Source organism: Physeter macrocephalus, chromosome 8 (genome assembly GCF_002837175.3).
Source record: "Physeter macrocephalus isolate SW-GA chromosome 8, ASM283717v5, whole genome shotgun sequence".
Lineage (NCBI taxonomy): Eukaryota > Metazoa > Chordata > Mammalia > Artiodactyla > Physeteridae > Physeter > Physeter macrocephalus.
The window spans coordinates 59,155,496-59,175,000 of NC_041221.1; the positions used below are offsets into that span (position 1 = coordinate 59,155,496).

General features: G+C 38.5%; 1 protein-coding gene across 2 annotated transcripts in view; it reads right to left on the reverse strand.

Moving 5' to 3' along the window:
- Positions 1–16,483: 16,483 nt before the first annotated feature.
- The window catches only part of DHX29 (DExH-box helicase 29), a 47,645-nt gene continuing 44,623 nt past the window's right edge, over positions 16,484–19,505 (reverse strand). Inside the window, exon 27 of one of the 2 annotated variants that reach the window (XM_007118840.4) lies at positions 16,484–16,772. In XM_007118840.4, the coding sequence (XP_007118902.1) occupies positions 16,726–16,772 (47 nt within the window). In that variant the 3' untranslated portion in view covers positions 16,484–16,725. The remainder of the gene's footprint in view (positions 16,773–19,505) is intronic. The other variant, XM_028492911.2, reaches the window with a different exon arrangement.

Below are 19,505 nucleotides of genomic sequence, written 5' to 3' on the forward strand. Positions count from 1 at the left end.
CCAGGGAAGGGCAGTTTCTCCCTGGTCAGCAAGATTTTTTAAATGTCAAAACATTATAAGATACAGAAATAAAAAAACATGATTAATACAATCATGCATTGTTCAGGAAGTGGTAAATGTAGTGATTTAGGGTAGACTGTAAGAAGGCAAGGATGCATATTTAATGTCTAGAGATGTGCTCTCCAATACAGTAGCTACTAGTCACATGTGACTATTTAAAGTTAAAGTAAAAATCTAGTTCCTTAGTCATACAACCACATTCAAGTGCTCCATAACCACACGTGGAGAGTGTAGTTATGGAACAATTCTATCAAGATAGAAATTTTTTTTTGCATTATGCTGCTCTAAGGTAATCATTAAAAGACTAATACAAAACACTTAATAGAGTAGATAAATAGAATAACAAAAATACTTGATTAATCCAAATGAAATCAGAAAAGAATAGAAAAAGGAACAAAGAACTGATATGACAAATAGAAAACTAAAAGCAAGATGATAGACTTAACCCCAAATGTAAGTCAACGTATACATTTCAGTTAAAAGGGAAAGCTAATAGTACATAAGTCAGAATAGTGGGTCCCCCGGAGCTGTGGGAGGCATTGACGAGGAAGGAGCAGTACAGTACAGTAATAATGCATAACAGGACATGTAAACCAGTGTCTTAGTGAAGGCAAGTGGGAGGTTTACTTTCTCCAGTTTCCATCCTCTACTTTTTAATAGACTTTTACTACTGTTTATTTTTCATTAAATGTTCTATGAAAAAGTATCACCACACCTTTTCCTTTTGGGAGTATTAACAGAAGACTGAGGTTATAGAAAAAAATTTCTGTGATTTATTTCTTATAAACACATGTTTCTTGTTGGCTCTGGAGAATTTAGGTGGATGACTCTGAGACTGAGTGGTCAGTCACTGCTCTTAGCTTTGTCAGACAGTCTTATATGGCTTCATTCTTAGTGGGATAGCATTCTACTGCCGTGTGAGGACAAAAGGTAACCTGTGACCACTCAGAATTAGACGCTGCTCTGACAGTATTTTGTAAATTCATACTAACCTTTCCATGTTCCTAATGTATTTCTAGCCTTCTCAACGTCCTGTTTCTCATCCAGCTTATCTCCACCTTTTCCCAAATCTGATTCATTCCTTTAGCTTTTTGCTGTATCATTTTTGGAACTTTGATTCTATTGAGAATAACAGTCCAGTGCCAGGACTCCAGATATTCACTCCCCAAACTGCTCTATCCACAATCATCCTTAAAATTTCTCTTTGTTTCACACCTCACACCCAAGCCATCAGCAAATCCTATCAACTGTATCTTCTAGAATCACTGTTTTTCACCCATATCCAGGGCCACCACCCTGGTCCCAGCCACCATTGTTTCTTATTGCAGTAGCCTCCTAAAGAGTCTCTCAGTTTCCCTCTTGTCCCTTGCCATTTATTTTCTATACAGCAGACTGTATGATCATTCTAAAATCCAAGTCAAGACTATGTTACTCATTTGTTCAGAACCTGCCAGTTTCTCCTCATTTCACTTAAAATAAAAGCCAAAGTCCTGTAGATCTTTTTTTAACATCTCTGTTGGAGTATAATTGCTTTACAATGGTGTGTTAGTTTCCGCTGTATAACAAAGTGAATCAGCTATACATATACATATATCCCCATATCTCCTCCCTCTTGGGTCTCCCTCCTACCCTCCCTATCCCACCCCTCTAGGTGGTCACAAAGCACCAAGCTGATCTCCCTGTGCTATGTGGCTGCTTCCCACTAGCTATCAGTTTTACATTTGGTAGTGTATATATGTCCATGCCACTCTCTCACTTCGTCCCAGCTTACCCTTCCCCCCCCCATGTCCTCAAGTCCATTCTCTCCGTCTGAGTCTTTATTCCTGTCCTGTCCCAAGGTTCTTCAGAACTTTTTTTTTTTTTAGATTCCATATATATGTGTTAGCATACATTATTTGTTTTTCTCTTTCTGACTTACTTCACTCTGTATGACAAGACTCTAGGTCCATCCACCTAACTACAAATAATTCAATTTCATTTCTTTTTATGGCTGAGTAATATTCCATTGTATATATGTGCCACATCTTCTTTATCCATTCATCTGTTGATGGACACTTAGGTTGCTTCCATGTCCTGGCTATTGTAAATAGTGCTGCAATGAACATTGTGGTACTTGTCTCTTTTTGAATTATGGTCCTGTATATCTTATTTTAATTTTTATTCTATATTGGAATATACTTGATTTACAATGTTGTGTTAGTTTCAGGTGTATAGCAAAGTGATTTAGTTATACATATACATATATCTATTTCTTTTCAGATTCTTTTCCCATATAGGTTACTATAGAGTATTGAGTAGAGCTTCCTGTGCTAATTATCTATTTTATATATAGTAGTGTTTATATGTAAATCCCAACCTCCTAATTTATCCCTCCCCCCAACCTTTCCCCTTTGGTGACCATAAGTTTGTTTTCAAAGTCTGTAAATCTGCTTCTGTTTTGTAAATAAGTTCATTTGTATCATTTTTTAGATCCTACACATAAGTGATATCATGTGCTATTTGTCTTTCTCTGTCTGACTTACTTCAATTAGTATGATAATCTCTAGGTCCATCCATGTTGCTGCAAATGGCATTATTTCATTCTTTTTTATGGCTAAGACTCCATTGTATATATGTACCTCATCTTCTTTATCCATTCATCTGTCAGTGGACACTTAGGTTGCTTCCATGTCTTGGCTATTGTAAATAGCACTGCAGTGAACATTGGGGTGCATGTATCTTTTCAAAGTACGGTTTTCTCCAGATATATGCCCAGGAGTGGCATTGCTGGATCATATGGTACCTCTATTTTTAGTTTTTTAAGGAACCTCCACACTGTTTTTGATAGTGGCTGGACCAATTTACGTTCCCACCAACAGTGTAGGAGACTCCAGCATTTATTGTTTGTCAACTTTTTGATGATGGCCATTCTGACTGGTGTGAAGTGATACTTCATTGTAGTTTGATTTGCAGTTCTCTAATAATTAGTGATGTTGAGCATCTTTTCATGTGGTTTTTGGCCATCTGTTTGTCTTCTTCAGAGACATATCTAGATCTTTTGCCCATTTTTGGATTGGGTTTTTTTTTTATATTGAGCTGCATGAGGTGTTTGTATATTTTTTAGATTAACCCCTTGTCAGTCACATAGTTTGCAAATATTTTCTCCCTTTCTGTGGGTGGTCTTTGCATTTTGTTTGTGTGTTTGCATTTTGTTTGTGTGTTTGTGTGTTTGTTTGTTTGCTGTGCAGAAGCTTTTAAGTTTAATTAGGTCCCTCTTGTTTATTTTTGTTTTTATTTTCATTACACTAGGAGGTGGATACAAAAAGATATTTCTGTGATTTACATCAGAGTGTTCTGCCTATGTTTTCCTCTAAGAATTTTATAGTATTCAGTCTTACACTTAGGTCTTTAATCCATTTTGAGTTTTTGTGTGTGGTGTTAAAGAATGTTCTAATTTCATTCATTTACGTGTAGCTGTCCAGTTTTCTCAGAACCACTTATTCAAGAGATTGTCTTTTCTCCATTGTATATTCTTCCCTCCTTTGTTGTAGATATATTGACCATAGGTGTGTGAGTTTATCTCTGGGCTTTCTGGGTTTTTTGTTTGTTTGTTTGTTTGTTTGTTCTTTGCGGTATGCGAGCCTCTCACTGTTGTGGCCTCTCCCGTTGTGGAGCACAGGCTCCAGACGCAGAGGCTCAGTGGCCATGGCTCATGGGCCCAGCTGCTCCGTGGCATGTGGGATCTTCCCAGACCAGGGCACGAACTCGTGTGCCCTGCATCAGCAGGCGGACTCTCAACCACTGAGCCACCAGGGAAGCCCTGGGCTTTCTGTTCTTTTCCGTTGATCTATATTTCTGTTTTGTGCCAGTACCATACTGTTTTGATTACTGTAGCTTTGTAGTATAGTCTGAAGTCAGGGAGCCTGATTCTTCCAGTTCCGTTTTTCTTTCTCAAGATTGCTTTGGCTATTCAGGGTCTTCTGTGTTTCCATACAAATTTTAAGGTTTTTTGTTCTAGATCTGCAAAAAAATGCCACTGGTAACTTGATAGGAATTGCATTAAATCTGTAGATTACCTCGGGTAGTAAAGTCATTTTCACAATATTGATTCTTCCAATCCAAGAACACAGTATATCTTTCTATCTGTTTGTGTCATCTTCTATTTCTTTCATCAGTGTCTTATAGTTTTCAGAGTAGGTTTTTTGCCTCCTTAGGTAGGTTTATTCCTAGGTATTTTATTCTTTTTGATGTGATGGTAAATGGGATTGTTTCCTTAATTTCTCTTACTGACCTTTTGATGTTAGTGTATAGAAATGCAACAGATTTCTGTGTATTAATTTTGTATCCTACAACTTTACTGAATTTGTTGATGAGCTCTAGTAGTTTTCTGGTAGCATCTTTAGGATTTTCTAAATATAGTATCATGCCATCTGCAATCAGTGACAGTTTTACTTCTTTTTTTCCAATTTGGATTCCTTTTATTTATTTTTCTTCTCTGTTTGCCATGGCTAGGACTTCCAAAACTATGTTGAATTAAATGGTGAGAGTGGACATCCTTGTCTTGTTCCTGATCTTAGAGGAAATGCTTTCACCTTTTCACTGTTGAGTATGATGTTAGCTGTGGGTTTGTCATATACGGCCTTTATTTTGTTGTTTTTTTAAATTATTTTAAAAAATATTTATTTATTTGGTTGTGCTGGGTCTTAGTTGTGGCAGGCGGGCTTCTTACTTGTATCTCATAGGCTCCTTAGTTGTGACACACGGGCTCCTTAGTTGTGGCATGTAAACTCTTAATTGCAGCATGCATGTGAGATCTAGTTCCCTGACCAGGGAACATACCTGGCCCCCTGCAATTGAGAGTGCAGAGTCTTAACCACTGCACCACCAGGGAAGTCCCTATGGCCTTTATTATGTTGAGGTATGTTCCTTCTATGCCCACTTTCTGGAGAGTTTTTATCATAAATAAGTGTTGAATTTTGTCAAAAGCTTTTTCTGCATCTATTGAGATGATCATATGTTTTCTATTCTTCAGTTTTTTAATGTGGTGTATCACAACGATTGATTTGTTGATATTGAAAAATCTTTGCATCCCTGGGATAAATCCCACTTGATCATGGTGTATGATCCTTTTAAAGTACTGTTGGATTCAGCTTGCTAGTATTTTGTTGAGGATTTTTGCGTCTGTGTTCATCAGTGATATTTGCCTGTTATTTTGCTTTTTTGTGGTATCTTTGTCTGGTTTTGCTATCAGAGTGATGGTGGCCTCATAGAATGAGTTTGGGTATGTTCCTTCCTCTGTAATCTTTTGAAATAGTTTCAGAAGGATAGGTGTTAACTCTTCCCTAAATGTTTGAGAGAATTTGCCTGTGAAGCCATTTGGTCCTGGACTTTTGTTTTTTGGGAGTTTTTAAATCACAGTTTCAATTTCAGTGCTGTGAGTGGTCTGTTCATATTTTTTATTTCTTCCTGGTTCAGTTTTGGGAGATTGTACCTTTCTAAGAATTTGTCCATTTTATTGGCATATGGTTGCTGTAGTATTCTCTTATGATCCTTTGTATTTCTGTGATGTCCGTTGTAACTTCTCCTTTTTCATTTCTAATTTTATTGATTTGAGCCTTCTCCCTTTTTTTTTCTTGATGAGTTTGGCTAAAGGTTTATCTATTTTGTTTATCTTGTCAAAGAACCAGCTTTTAGTTTCATTGACTTTTGCTATTGTTTTCTTCATCTCTATGTCATTTATTTCTGCTCTGATCTTTATGATTTCTTTCCTTCTGATAACTTTGGGTTTTGTCTGTTCTTCTTTCTCTAGTTGCCTTAGGTGTAATGTTAGATTGTTTATTTGGGATTTTTCTTGTTTCCTGAGGTAAGATTGTATTGCTCTAATCTTCCCTTTTAGAACTACTTACGCTGCATCCCGTAGGTTTTGGATTGTCGTATTTTTGTTTTCATTTGTCTCTAGGTATTTTTTAATTTCCTCTTTGATTTCTTCAGTGATCCATTGGTTGTTTAGTGGCATTTTGTTTAGCCTCCACGTATTTGTGTTTTTATAGTTTTTTTCTTGTAGTTGATTTCTAATCTCATAGTGTTGTGGTCAGAAGAGATGCTTGATATGATTTCAGTTTTCTTAAATTTACCGAGGCTTGCTTTATGGCCCAGCATGTGATCCATCCTGCAGAATGTTCTATGTGCACTTTCAAAGAATGTGTATTCTGTTGCTTTTGGATGGAATGTTCTATAAATATCAAGTCCATCTGGTCTAACGTGTCATTTAAGGCCTGGGTTTCCTTACTGATTTTCTGTCTGGATGATTTTCTGTCTGGATGATTTTCTGTCTGGATGATCTGTCCATTGATGTAAGTGAGGTGTTAAAGTCCCCCATTATTGTGTTACTGCTGATTTCTTCTTGTATGGCAGTTAGCATTTGCCTTATATATTGAGGTGCTCTTATATTGGGTGCATATATATTTACAATTGTTGTATCTTTTTCTTGGATTGATCCCTTGATCATTATGTCGTGTCCTTCTTTGTCTCTTGTAACAGTCTTTATTTTAAAGTCTGTTTTGTCTGATATGAGTATTGCTACTTCAGCTTTCTTTTGTTTTCCATTTGCATAGAATACCTTTCTCCATCCCTTCCCTTTCAGTCTGTATGTGTCCTTAGATCTGAAGTGGGTCTATTGTAGACAGCATATATATGGGTCTTGTTTTTGTATCCATTTAGCCAGTTTATGTCTTTTGGTTGGACCATTTAATCCATTTACACTTAACATAATTACCAATATATAGGTTCTTATTTCCATTTTGTTAATTGTTTTGGGTTTGTTTTTGTAGGTATCTTTTCTTCCCTTCCTCTTTTGTTCTCTTCTTTTGTGATTTGATGACTATCTTTAGTGTTGTTTTTGTATTCCTTTTTCTTTTTTGTGTGTATATCTATTGTCTTGATAGAGTTTTGGTTTGCAGTTACCATGAGGTTTTGATATATCCATCTATATATATACAAGATTGTTTTAAGTTGCTGGTGTCTTAATTTCAAATGCATTTCCAATATCCTGAATTTGTATTCTCCTCATGATTGCTGGTTTTGATATCATATTTGTGTGTGGATGATTTCCTACCTTTAATGTATGTTTGCCTTTACTGGGTGCTTTCCCATTCATAATTTTCTTATTTCTAGTTGTGGCCTTTTCTTTTCCGCCTAGAGAAATTCCTTTAGGATTTGTTGTAAAGATGGTTTGGTGGTGCTGAATTCTCTTAGCTTTCGCTTGTCTGTAAAACTTTTGATTTCACTGTTGAATCTGAATGAGAGCCTTGCTGGGTAGAGTATTCTTGGTTGTAGGTTTTTTCCTTTTCATCACTTTAAATATATCACGCTACTCCCTTCTGGCTGGCAGAGTTTCTGCTGAAAAGTCAGCTGATAACCTTATGGGGATTCCCTTGTATGTTATTTGGTGCTTTTCCCTTGTTGCTTTTAATATTCTCTCTTTGTGTTTAATTTTTGTCAGTTTGATTAATATGTGTCTCAGTGTGTTCCTCCTTGGGTTTATCCTGTATGGAACTCTGCACTTCCTGGCCTTGGGTGACTGTTTCCTTTCTCATGTTAGGGAAGTTTTCAGCCATTATCACTTTAAATATTTTCTTAGGCACTTTCTCTCTCTCTTCTCCTTCTGGGACCCCTATAATGTAAATATTGGTGCATTTAATGTTGTCCCAGAGGTTTCTTAGACTTCCCTCATTTGTTTTCATTCTTTTTCCTTTGTTTTGTGGCAGTGAATTCCACCATTCTGTCTTCCAGCTCACTTATTCGTTCTTCTGCCTCATTTATTCTGCTGTTGATTACTTCTGGTGTATTCTTCATTTCAGTTATTGTATTGTTCAACTCTGTTCTTTATGTCTTCTAGCTCTTTGCTAAACATTTCTTGTATCTTCTTGGTCTGTGCCTCCATTCTTTGTCCGAGATCTTGAATCATCTTTACTACCATTACTCTGAATTCTTTTTCAGGTAGATTGCCTATCTCCACTTCACATAGTTGTTCTTTTGTGGTTTTATCTTGTTCCTTTGTCTGGAAATTCCTCTGCCATCTCATTGTGTCTTTCTGTGTTTGTGGTCCCACAGACTGCAGGATTTTAGTTCCTCTTGCTTCTGATGTCTGCCCCCTGGTGGGTGAGGCTGGTCTAAGAGGCTTGTGCAGGACTCCTGGTGGGAGGAACTGGTGCTGCTCACTGGTGGGTGAAGCTGGGTCTTGTCCCTCTGGTGGGCAAGCCCATGTCAAGGGGTGTTTTTTGTTTTTGTTTTTTTGGCCACACCTTGCAGCAAGCGGAACTCCTCCAACCAGGGATCGAACCTGTACCCCCCTACATTGGGACCATGGAGTGTTAACCACTGGACCACTGAGGAATTCCTCAAGGGGTGTGTTTAGAGGTGGCTCTGGGCTCAGTAAGACTTTAAGCAGCCTGTCAGCTGATGCGTGGGGCTGTATTCCCACCCTGTTGGTTGTTTGGTCTGAGGCGTCCCAGCACTGGGGCCTACGGGCTGTTGGGTGTATCAGGTCTTGGCATCAAAATGGCTGCCTCCAGGAGAGCTCATGCCAATGAGTACTCCTCAGTACTGCCACCACCAGTGTCCTTGTCCCCACAGTGATCCATAGTCGCCCCCTACCCAGGAGACCCTCCAAGACCAGTAGGTAGGTCTGGTACAGGCTCCTATGCAGTCACTACTTTTTCCCCCTCGTCCTGGTGTTCACAAGACCTTGTGTGTACTGTCTAAGAGTGGAGTTTCTGTTTCCGCCAGTCCTGTGGAGTTCCCATGATCAAGCCCCTCTGGCCTTCAAAGCCAAATGCTCTGGGGGCTCCTCTTCCCTATGCCAGACCCCCAGACTGGGGAGCCTGCATGGGGCTCCAAACTCTCACTCCTGTGGGAGAACCTCTGCAATATAATTATTTTCCAGTTTGTGGGTCACCCACCCAGCAGGTATGGGATTTGCTTATGTTGTGAATGTGCCCTTCCTTCTTCTTTGTCTTTGGAAGTAGAATATCTTTTTGTGGTAGGTTCCCGTCTTTTTTGTTGACGGTTGTTCAGCAGTTAGTTGTGATTTTGGTGCTTTCATGAGGGGAGGTGAGCTCAGTTCCTTCTACTCTGCCATTTTGTCCTCAGTCCAAGATCACCTGGTTATGTGGAGATCTTTCTTGCGATTTTGGGTGTTTGAAATATTCTTCCAGCGTTCAGTAGGTATTCTATAAGAATTGTTTCAGATGTAGATGTATTTGTGAAAGAAGGTGAGCTCCACGTCCTTCTATTCTGCCATCTTGACTGGAGCCTACAAAGTCCTGTAGATCTTAAAAGTTCTCATCATAAGAAAGAACAAAAAAGGAATAAAGAAAGAGAAAAAAGAAAAGAAGAAGAAAAAGAAAAATATTTTTGTAACTATATGTGGTGATGAATGTTAATAAGACTTATTGTGGTGAGCATTTCGCAATATACAATTGACCCTTGAACAATGTAGGGGTTGGGGTGCAAACCATCCACCTACCCCCTGCACCACTGAAAATCCACATATAACTTTTGACTCCCACAAAACTTTACTAATAGCCTACTGTTGACTAGAAGCTTTACTGATAACATAAACAATCGATTAACACATATTTTGTGTTATATGTATTATATACTGTATTCTTACAATAAAATAAGTTAGAGAATAGAAAATATTATTAAGAAAATCATAAAGAAGAAAAAATAGATTTACAGTACTATACTGTGTTTATTGATCCTGCAAAATTACATTGTCTGTTCTGTTTATGAGATGAATTGTCAGTACCTACATCAGTATTGTCTATTATGATACAAAACACTGTAGATGTTATACATATTACTAACACTAAATATCAAAAATGCAAAGATAATGTGAAAAGGAAATTCATATTTATTTACAGGTATAATGATTCATGCATTGATAATGAAGAAGCAGCATTATGATAGTTCAATGGTAGCCTAGTGTAATTGATACAATTGCTTTGCTATAGCCTAGCCTATACACTAATGAATGAATCGTTATAAAATTTTTATGGTATACAGTATTACAGTCATATTCATAATATAGCATTGGAAACGTTGTTACTTAAAAAAGACCCCCCTTATCTAATATGCTGATAGTAAGAAAACTAACACATTGTTAATTTTATATTAAATATCACTCACCTTATGCCTATATAAGGGTAGGCTATCCACTTTAATACTAGTCTTGCCCACGATGTTCTACATGATGAATACTTAGGTGATGATGATGATGTCACAAAAAAGTCTCATACAGTTCTTGCTATACAGTTATTAGATTTCCACATGAAGACACAGACATACACCACAGATAAGCTTATTAGCTGTATGACACGATTATTTACTATTCATTAAGTAGAAGTGGATCATCATAAAGGTCTTTGTCCTTGTCATTTTCACATTGAGTAGGCTGAGGAGGAGGAGGGAGAGGAAGGGTTGGTCTTGCTGTCTCAGGGGTGACAAGAGGTGGAAGAGGAGGAGGAGGTGGAAGGGGAGGGAGGAGAGGCAGGCACACTTGGTGAACTTTACAGAATACATTATAATTTCTGACTTTTTTGCTTTTTCATTTCTCTGAAAATGTTTCTATAATATATGGTACCAATCTTTCTTCTACTATTTGCTTTAGTTTCAGTGCCTGTATCACAGAAGGGTCCATGTCATAAAAGGAGTTAAAAGCAATTTTGAATAATTGGAACCCTCTGCCAGATTGTTTAATGTCAATTTGTTTTCTGACACTGCTTCTTTTACATCTTCTTCCTAATTGTCTGGCACTGGTTCAGAAGCACTCACCTCCATCAAGTTGTCTTCTGTTAATTCTTCTGGTGTGGTGTCTGTTAGCTCTTGAATCTCTCCAAGATTCATATCTTGAACCCTTCAGCTTCCACTTTTTCTGTCATATCCACAGTCTCTCTCTTTCATGATTTCCTTGACTGGCTATGTAGTAAATCCTGTGGAGTCATGCTAAACATCTGGACATAGTTTTCTCCAGCAGGAATATATTGTTTCAGGCTTGATGGCTTTCACAGCTTTTTCTATAACAATGATGGCCTTGAATGGTGTAATCCTTCCAGACTTTCCTGATGTTCTATCAGGGTTCTCTTCCATAGTGTGACAATCCTTTTCATAGAGTACCATGTATAATTAGCCTTAAAGGTCCTTATGATCCCCTGATATAGAGGCTGAATTAGAGACGTTATGTTTGGGGGCAAGTAGATCACTTTGACGCCTTCAATGTTGAACTCATGGAGTTCTGGGTGGCTGCGGGCATTGTCCAATATCAAAAGAACTTTAAAAGGCAGTTCCTTACTGGCAAGGTACTTCCTGTCTTCAGGGACAAATCATCGATGGAACCAATCCAGAAAAGGGGTTCTGGCTGTCCAGGCCTTCTTCTTAAACCACCAAAAGACTCATTCTTTAATTGGATTGTCTTTTCATTACTGACTTGTAAGAGTTCTTCATATATTCTAAATACAAGTCCCTTATCAGAGATGTGATTGCAAATATTTCCTCCCATTCTGTGGGTTGTCATTTAAATACTTTCTTGATGGTGTGCTTTAAATGACAAATGTTTTTAGTTTTTACACGTAGCTCTATGATCTACTTTTAGTTACTTTTTGTATGTGGTGTGAGGTAAGGGTCCAGATTCGTTCTTTTGTATATGGATATCCAGTTGTCCCAGCACCATTTGTTGAGAAGACTGTTCTTTCCCCATTGAACAGTCTTGGCACACTTGTTGAAAATCAGCTGTCCACAGACAGATGGGTTTACTTATTTCTTTTTTTATTTGAAGTAGAGTTGATTTACAATATTGTGTTAGTTTCAGGTGTACAGCAAAGTGATTCAGTTGTATATATATTTCAGATTATCTTCCATTATAGGTTATTATAAGATATTGATATAGTTCCCTGTGCTATACAGTAAATCATTGATGCTTATCTATTTTATGTACAGTAGTTTGTATTTGTTAACACATTTTTGAACTCTCAATTCTATTCCATAGATCTAATGTCGATCCTTACACCAGTATACTGCTCAGATTATTTTGGAATGGTCTTTTCATTTTTCCTCATTAGCTGAGTGACCTCGGAAAATTTAGTTGCTTAGCATCAATTTCCTCATTTGTAAATTGGAAATATATTATCCATCTCCCCTTAGGATTGTTGTGAGGACTAAACAAGAATATAATAAAGCTTTTAGTTAAGTGCTTATCACATAATACTCCATTTAAAAAAATTTTAGGGGCTTCCCTGGTGGCGCAGTGGTTGCGCGTCCGCCTGCCGATGCAGGGGAACCAGGTTCGCGCCCCAGTCCAGGAAGATCCCACATGCCGCGGAGCGGCTGGGCCCGTGAGCCATGGCCGCTGAGCCTGCGCGTACGGAACCTGTGCTCTGCAACGGGAAAGGCCGCAGCAGAGGGAGGCCCGCATACCACAAAAAAAAAAAAAAAAAAAAAAAATTTTAATGGAAATCTACTTTCCAGTCATAGTATTTCCTTTCCTTCTGGCTAATCCTCCCCAATATAGACTATTCCTTATATTTTAAAATGTCTTGTGGGTAAGATTGATTCAGTGAGAAGAGGTGGGCATATTCCTGTACCACCACCAGGATTCAACAACCCCTAAAATGAAGAGCATGCATTTTCTCATATGACTCTCTCCTTATTTTTTATTTTCACCACTGTGTATTAAGCTCCGGGGCACCTTCCCACTTTCCCCAATAACCATAGCAACCAGCGCGGTCTTCTCCATCCTTTTCCTGCATCCACACTTATGAACCAACGTGCTGGCTATCCTGCTTCTGGACCTACCTTCAGTGTTTCTTATCTCCATTTTCCTCTCCGCCAGCAGGGAAGCCCTTTGGGTTTATTTATTGTTGGAACAATTGCATCTCAGATTTTAAATTATGAAATTCTCTTCCTTAATCAGTTTCCTTACTTTTCACTTACAATGAATTTGGGATTAGATCCTGACCTCTAATCTTTCAGCCTCTCCCTGTTTTCTTGGTCCATGGCCTTTTTTCTGGACCCATTTGCCTGTATGTAAGCATTTTGGTCAACCATTTCAATGAGACAGTCTCTTTCATTCTAAGAACCCAAGGTCACTTGAATGCAAAAATGCCCTTTATTAACTTTAGAGGCTTATCTCAAGTCACTAAGCATTGCTGGGTGGGGAAAGCCAAAAAGCCTTTGCAAGTTGTTCCCTGTATTCTTCTTTAGTCCCTTCTTGGGTTCCCTCCAATGCTAATATTATCTTTACTCTCTGCTAGTTATTTCTGTTTTGTCTGCAAATCAATGGGGTCTTTCCTATCCCAAAATATCTCATTCTTCAGCCTCTTTTATGTGTTCTCTGTTTCTTCATCACATCTGTAGAGTATTCTTTACTTGGTGCATCACCTTTTGGGTTTGTATTCATTCCCTAAAAATTATGCTTTGTGACTGTGCAGGGAAGAGTTTTTAACATAGCAGGCCTGAGGTTGCTGTCTTTAGAAGGGCCTACTTGCAGGGTTGGCTCTTGGCTGGAGCCTGAGAATTTGGCTTTTGAAAAGTTCCTTGCTTTTCAGATAACACTTTTGCCTGCTTGGGGCACTGAATGCCTGCTTTCCTTCTGGGTGTCTGGAAGTTTGATAGTTATGATTTTGGTCTTTGTGCCTGTAACCAGCCCTCAATAAAATCCTTGGACTCCGAGTCTCCAGCAGGCTTCTCTGGGCAGAGACATTGCACAACATGTAGGAGGCCTGTGCGTAGATTCCTCCAGACTCCATGTGATGTGTCTTTTTCCCTTGATGATACTGTTGTATATCTTTCTCTACAATAAATGATAGCCTCTGAGTCCTGCAAGTCCTTCTAGCAAACCACCAAATGTGTAGGTGGCTGTGGGACCTCGTACAGTGTCCTTCCTCGCCACCCTTAATTCAAACTGCTCTCAAAAGCTTGATCTATTTATGAAATCTGGAAGTCTTTTCTTAGTTTGCAACATCTGTTGCCAATACTCTTGCTTCCAGAAACTTTCCTCTACTTCGGTAAGAACGCCCTGCCCTGCCTCTCCTCACACCTCATTCATCTTCAGCAGACATTTACTGAATGCCTGGATGTGCCAGGCAGTGGGCCTGGTACACAACAGCGAGTGAAAACAGTCATGGTGCAGCATATGGTCTAGTGGGAGAAGACAAGAAGCAGATGGTACATTCTGAGAAAAGTACTGTGTTGTAAGAGTGATTAAAAGGGGAGATATACTTCAGAAGGGTGGTCAGTGAGGAAGTCCATAGGATGGTCTGTGGAGATAGCAAAGGGGCAGGTAAAGTCTGTTTGGTAAAGAACCAGAACAGCAGAGAACAGCACATGTAAATGATTAAAAAGGCACTTGGCATCTTCTAGGATTCAAAAGGAGTCCGGTGTGGCTGGAGAACTGTGAGAAGAGGGAGAGTGGAGAGGAGTTCGGAGGGTAGCAAGGTCCAGATCACTTAGAGCTTTGTAGGCATGTTCAGAACTTCATACTTTAGGGGCAATGGGAGGCCAGTAAAGGGTTTATTCAGCCAAGCAACAGATAATCTTTTCAAAAGATCATTCTTAGTTGTAGAGAGAATGGATTAGAGAGGGGTAAGAAAGGGAGAGCCTAGTTTGGAGATTACTAGTGATATAGGTGAAAGATGATGGTGATGTGGGTCTGTGAGATGGCTGAGGAGATGGAAAGGAGTGAATGGACTTGGAAATATGGAGTTCTGCAAGATTTTAACCTTACTTCTATCTGCTCTCTCCTTTGGTGATTATCTTCATTCCCACATTGTTAACTATCACCTCTGTGTGAAAGACTCTAACCCTATGATCCTAATCCTGATGTGAGCCAGTTTCACATTTTCAAAGGAATGGTTACATTTCAGAAATGTAAATGGTTCCACAGCCATAATGCTTCTGCCACTTACTATCAGTGTGATCTTGGACCAGTTATTTCACTTCCTCATGCCTCAGTTTCCTCATCTGTAAAACGGGGATAATGCATTACCTACCTAATAGGATTTTTGTGAAGATTAAATGAGTCAGCAAACAAAAAACATCTGGGCAGTAGCTTGCACAAAGTAATCTATCAACATTAGTTTCACCAGCAGGACTCCACAATTTCTCTGTCCTCATCAGTCACAGGTGGAACTGCCTCCAGCACCCAGTCTAGCTCTTTCACCTAACACTTCCATTTCTGTTAATAACACTAGCCAGAGATTCCTAACCACAGTCACATCTGACTCCTTGCTGTCAAGTAGAAACCTAAAATTAGCAATTGCTACTAAGTATATTTTCACTTTTATCTGCACATAAAGTGAAAGTTACAGCTTCTTTTATTCATTCATCAACAAATACAGTTGACCCTTGGACAACACAGTTTTGAACTGTATTGTGGGTTCACTTACAGAGATTTCTTTCAGTAAATATATTGGAAAGTTTTTTTTGAAGATTTGCAACAATTAAAAAATTTGCAGATGAACCATGTAGCCTAGAAATATCAAAAAAAAAAATTAAGAAAAAGTTAGGTATGTCATGAATGTATAAAATGTTTGTTAGATATACAAATACATACAAAATGTATGTTAATCGGCTGTTTATGTTATCAGTAAGACTTCTGGCCAACAGTAGGCTGTTAGTAGTTAAGTTTTGGGGGAGTCAAAAGTTACAGATTTTCAGCTGCATGGAGGGTTGGTACCCCTGTGTTGTTCAAGGGTCAACTATATTCACTGAATGCCTACTATGAGAGTCAAGCAATTAGACTACGTTCCTACTCAATTCTAATCTTTTGTCCTTCAGGTACAATTTCTGCCTTTGGTTTACACAAAAATATATTTGAAGTTCCTTAACAATCTTGACGGAAAATTCCTCTACATAATCAAGATGGAGTTTCAAAGATCCTCAGTAAGTGAAACAAATGAAACCACTGAAAAATTTCTAAGCATGTTTTACTATCTCAAAGTTACCGACCTTATCAATCCAATTATGGGTACAAAAAGGGTTCAAGAGCAGTGATATCAAAGCTTATGATTGAGGAAAATGGTGCAAGCTACTCATCCCTGAGTTGACAGTAGCATTAGCTATAGCTGCCTATCCTCCAGTACTATGTCTTTGTACTTAGTGAATGTTACTGATATAGGTGGCATCTATTAATAGTATATACCTTATTAGGTTTTGACTTTGAGTATCAAATATTAAAAAAGTGAAGTTGTTCCTTTTTGTGAAAATTCAATTACAACTGGTTTTGAAGCTCATTTTCTCCGCTGGGTCAAGAAGGTCTAAACTCTCTAGACATCAAGGACTGATAGAGAGGATGAGGTGGGTACAAAGAGAATCACAACACAGAGTTATAGATACTACAGACACAGACCTTGCCCATAAGGCACATAATGATGTATACAACATGGATGATACCAAAGAATTTATTGTAAATGTAGTGGCAAATGCATTGAGTTATATCATCATTAAAAAGAAATTAGAAAATTACACGTTTAAAGTACGTGCTTTTTTTCCACCACCTTTACATTATGGCTAGTACCAACATTTTAAGTACTGAAATACTTAATGGGATGGTCCATTTTCACATAATTTCATGACTTTGTCTTCATCTTAATTTTTAAAGCAGTTGACCATGAATTTCAGTTTCAATTATTACTCTGTTTTTATCAATTCAGTAATGATCTGTAGAATCTTGTCATCTGGATGGAAGGAGAAAAAACTCCCATGAATAAATTCATCACTGACTAATTTTCCAATATATACACACGTAAACCTCAGATATACTTCATTAAAAGATTCTTTTAAATTAGAATACAGAATTAACATCAGCAATATTCACTGTAAAACTAGAGATGCCTCTATAATATAATTTGTTGCCCTACAAATTTTTTTTGGGGCACGAACCTGCGTCCCCTGCATCGGCAGGTGGACTCCCAACCACTGCCCCATCAGGGAAGCCCTACAAATATTATTTTAATTATCATTACAGTTGTATTACACCTACTTTGATAAAAAGTAGGCAAAGGCCTAAAAAGGTGATGTGATATAACTGTTGGTCCTTTATAAGGAATTATTTCCTTAAAAATTCCTTTAAGACAGAAGTTTCCTAACTTTTTCACCTGGCTCAAATATACTAAAGGCTTTTTGACTCTTCTATATACTTCAGAACATGTCAGGATTCCAACAGTATGGGCAAGGAATAAGGAACTCTTTATCCGTTTCCCCATGTTTAGTCCAAAGGAAACAAAGAAATTTAACTGGGAAGTGCTCTTGGAGAGCTGTCAATGGCAAAGTGACAGACCTCTCCACACAACAAAGTAATCAAACACCAATTAATCTAATGAATAGACCAATAGAGGCTACATTATTTGCTAGAGGTTTTAACAGCTGCTTCCACTTTTAAACAGTTGGTCTGATATTGTGACTTCCTAACTACTCTCTGGATAGTTATAATTATCAGGGCCCCTGATAATTTTCATTCGTATCTTATTAGATACTTCAGTAAGGGAATGTTCTATGTTTCAATGATTGCAATGGAGAATTCTGATAACAGGACCCACGGCCTGACACTCTGGTTTCTAGAGGCTACAGTGGCATTAAAAAAAAAAAAAAAAAAAAAGGAGGGCTTCCCTGGTGGTGCAGTGGTTGAGAGTCCGCCTGCCGATGCAGGGGACACGGGTTCGTGCCCCGGTCCAGGAAGATCCCACATGCCGCGGAGCAGCTAGGCCGTAAGCCCTGGCTGCTGAGCCTGCGCGTCCAGAGCCTGCGCGTCCAGAGCCTGCACGTCCAGAGCCTGTGCTGCGCAACGGGAGAGGCCATAACAGTGAGAGGCCCGCGTACCGCAAAAAAAAAAAAAAACAAGGGGAAAGAAAGGTCACCTGCTGCAAGGGGTACATGGCAGGTCTAGAAAGAACCATGATTTTTAGTTTGAGGAAAAGTAAAGTAAAAAAGTACAAGAGCAACTTCAGTTATTTCTTTTTCAACAGCTTGGTCTTATATCCCAACTTTTCTTATTATAAAGTCCAGAAAGAGGACACTAATGTACCTTATCCTCCCCCCCAAGTCAAAAATATATGCTTCATCAGAGGGCAAGTTCTGCTTTCTCTTTTATGGCAAAGAGAAACACTGAAATCATTTTAAAATTCATTTTTCTTAATTTAAAAGTTGAGGTTCAACCTGTCCTTTATATAATGTAATTTTTTCTAAGGCTGAGTTGTATTGCACAAAGTTCCTCAAGAAAAGAGCTCACATCTCTTAATGTGTCAAGACCTGATCTAAGTTTCCAGCAGTATAGGAAAACTAATACAGTTTAGCGCTTATTCATTCACCTTCAGTTATGCAAATAAACATAGAGTGTGAGGCTTCAGGGTAGTAGCACTAGACCAGTAGCTCCCCACCTTGCCTAACTATGAGAATTAACTGGGATACTTGTTAAATATAATCACATTGAACAATAAATCAATTCTTAACATCATTAAAAGCAGGAAAACCAAACTGATGTGATGCAATGAGAGGAATATAGCACCAACCAAAAAATATTCTTTTCCTGAAAATCTGATTCTAATCAACTCTCTAGATATAACTACCAGTTTACAGGAAATATAAGAAACAGAGAAACACATTAAGTCAAAGCATGAAGATGCAACCACACAAATCCTAAATGTCAGAAATTCTACCAGAAAAATAACCTAGTTTACTAAAAATTTAGAAATGGGGAGGGTAGTAAAGGGGAAGTGTTACAGATTAAAAGAGATTACAAAATAATAACATGGCCATCGGCCTCTCCCACAGAGGAGATTCAGTATGCCTGGAGTAGGTCTTTGGACTTTGTATTTATTTTATTTTTTTTGCGGTACGCGGGCCTCTCACTGTTGTGGCCTCTCCCATTGCGGAGCACAGGCTCTGGACGCGCAGGCTCAGCGGCCATGGCTCACGGGCCCAGCCGCTCCGCAGCATGTGGGATCTTCCCGGACTGGGGCACGAACCCGTGTCCCCTGCATCGGCAGGCGGACTCTCAACCACTGCACCACCAGGGAAGCCCAGACTTTGTATTTTTAACAACTGCCAAAATAATTCTGATTATTTGGCAAGTTTGGGAAACACTATACCAGACTAAGTGGCAACTCAGGTGTCCACTGCAGATTTCTGTTGAAGGATAATGTACATATTTTATACAGACTAACAGCTCTGCATTTGTGAGAATGGTAGAGAAAACATGCTGGGAACCTCAGAGAAAGTCCCTCTTTCTTATTTTTTATAATAACTGTATCACTAGTTTACTAGTCTGTAAACTAGTAGCAAAATTACAAATGCTCAGTTTTATCATCCTTTTTCTGTGAAATGGCCAGAAGTATAGAAGTGAAGCTTAGAAGAGGAAGGAGTAAACCGGAAGAATCTTAAGAGGATAACTAGATTATGAATAATGAAGAATT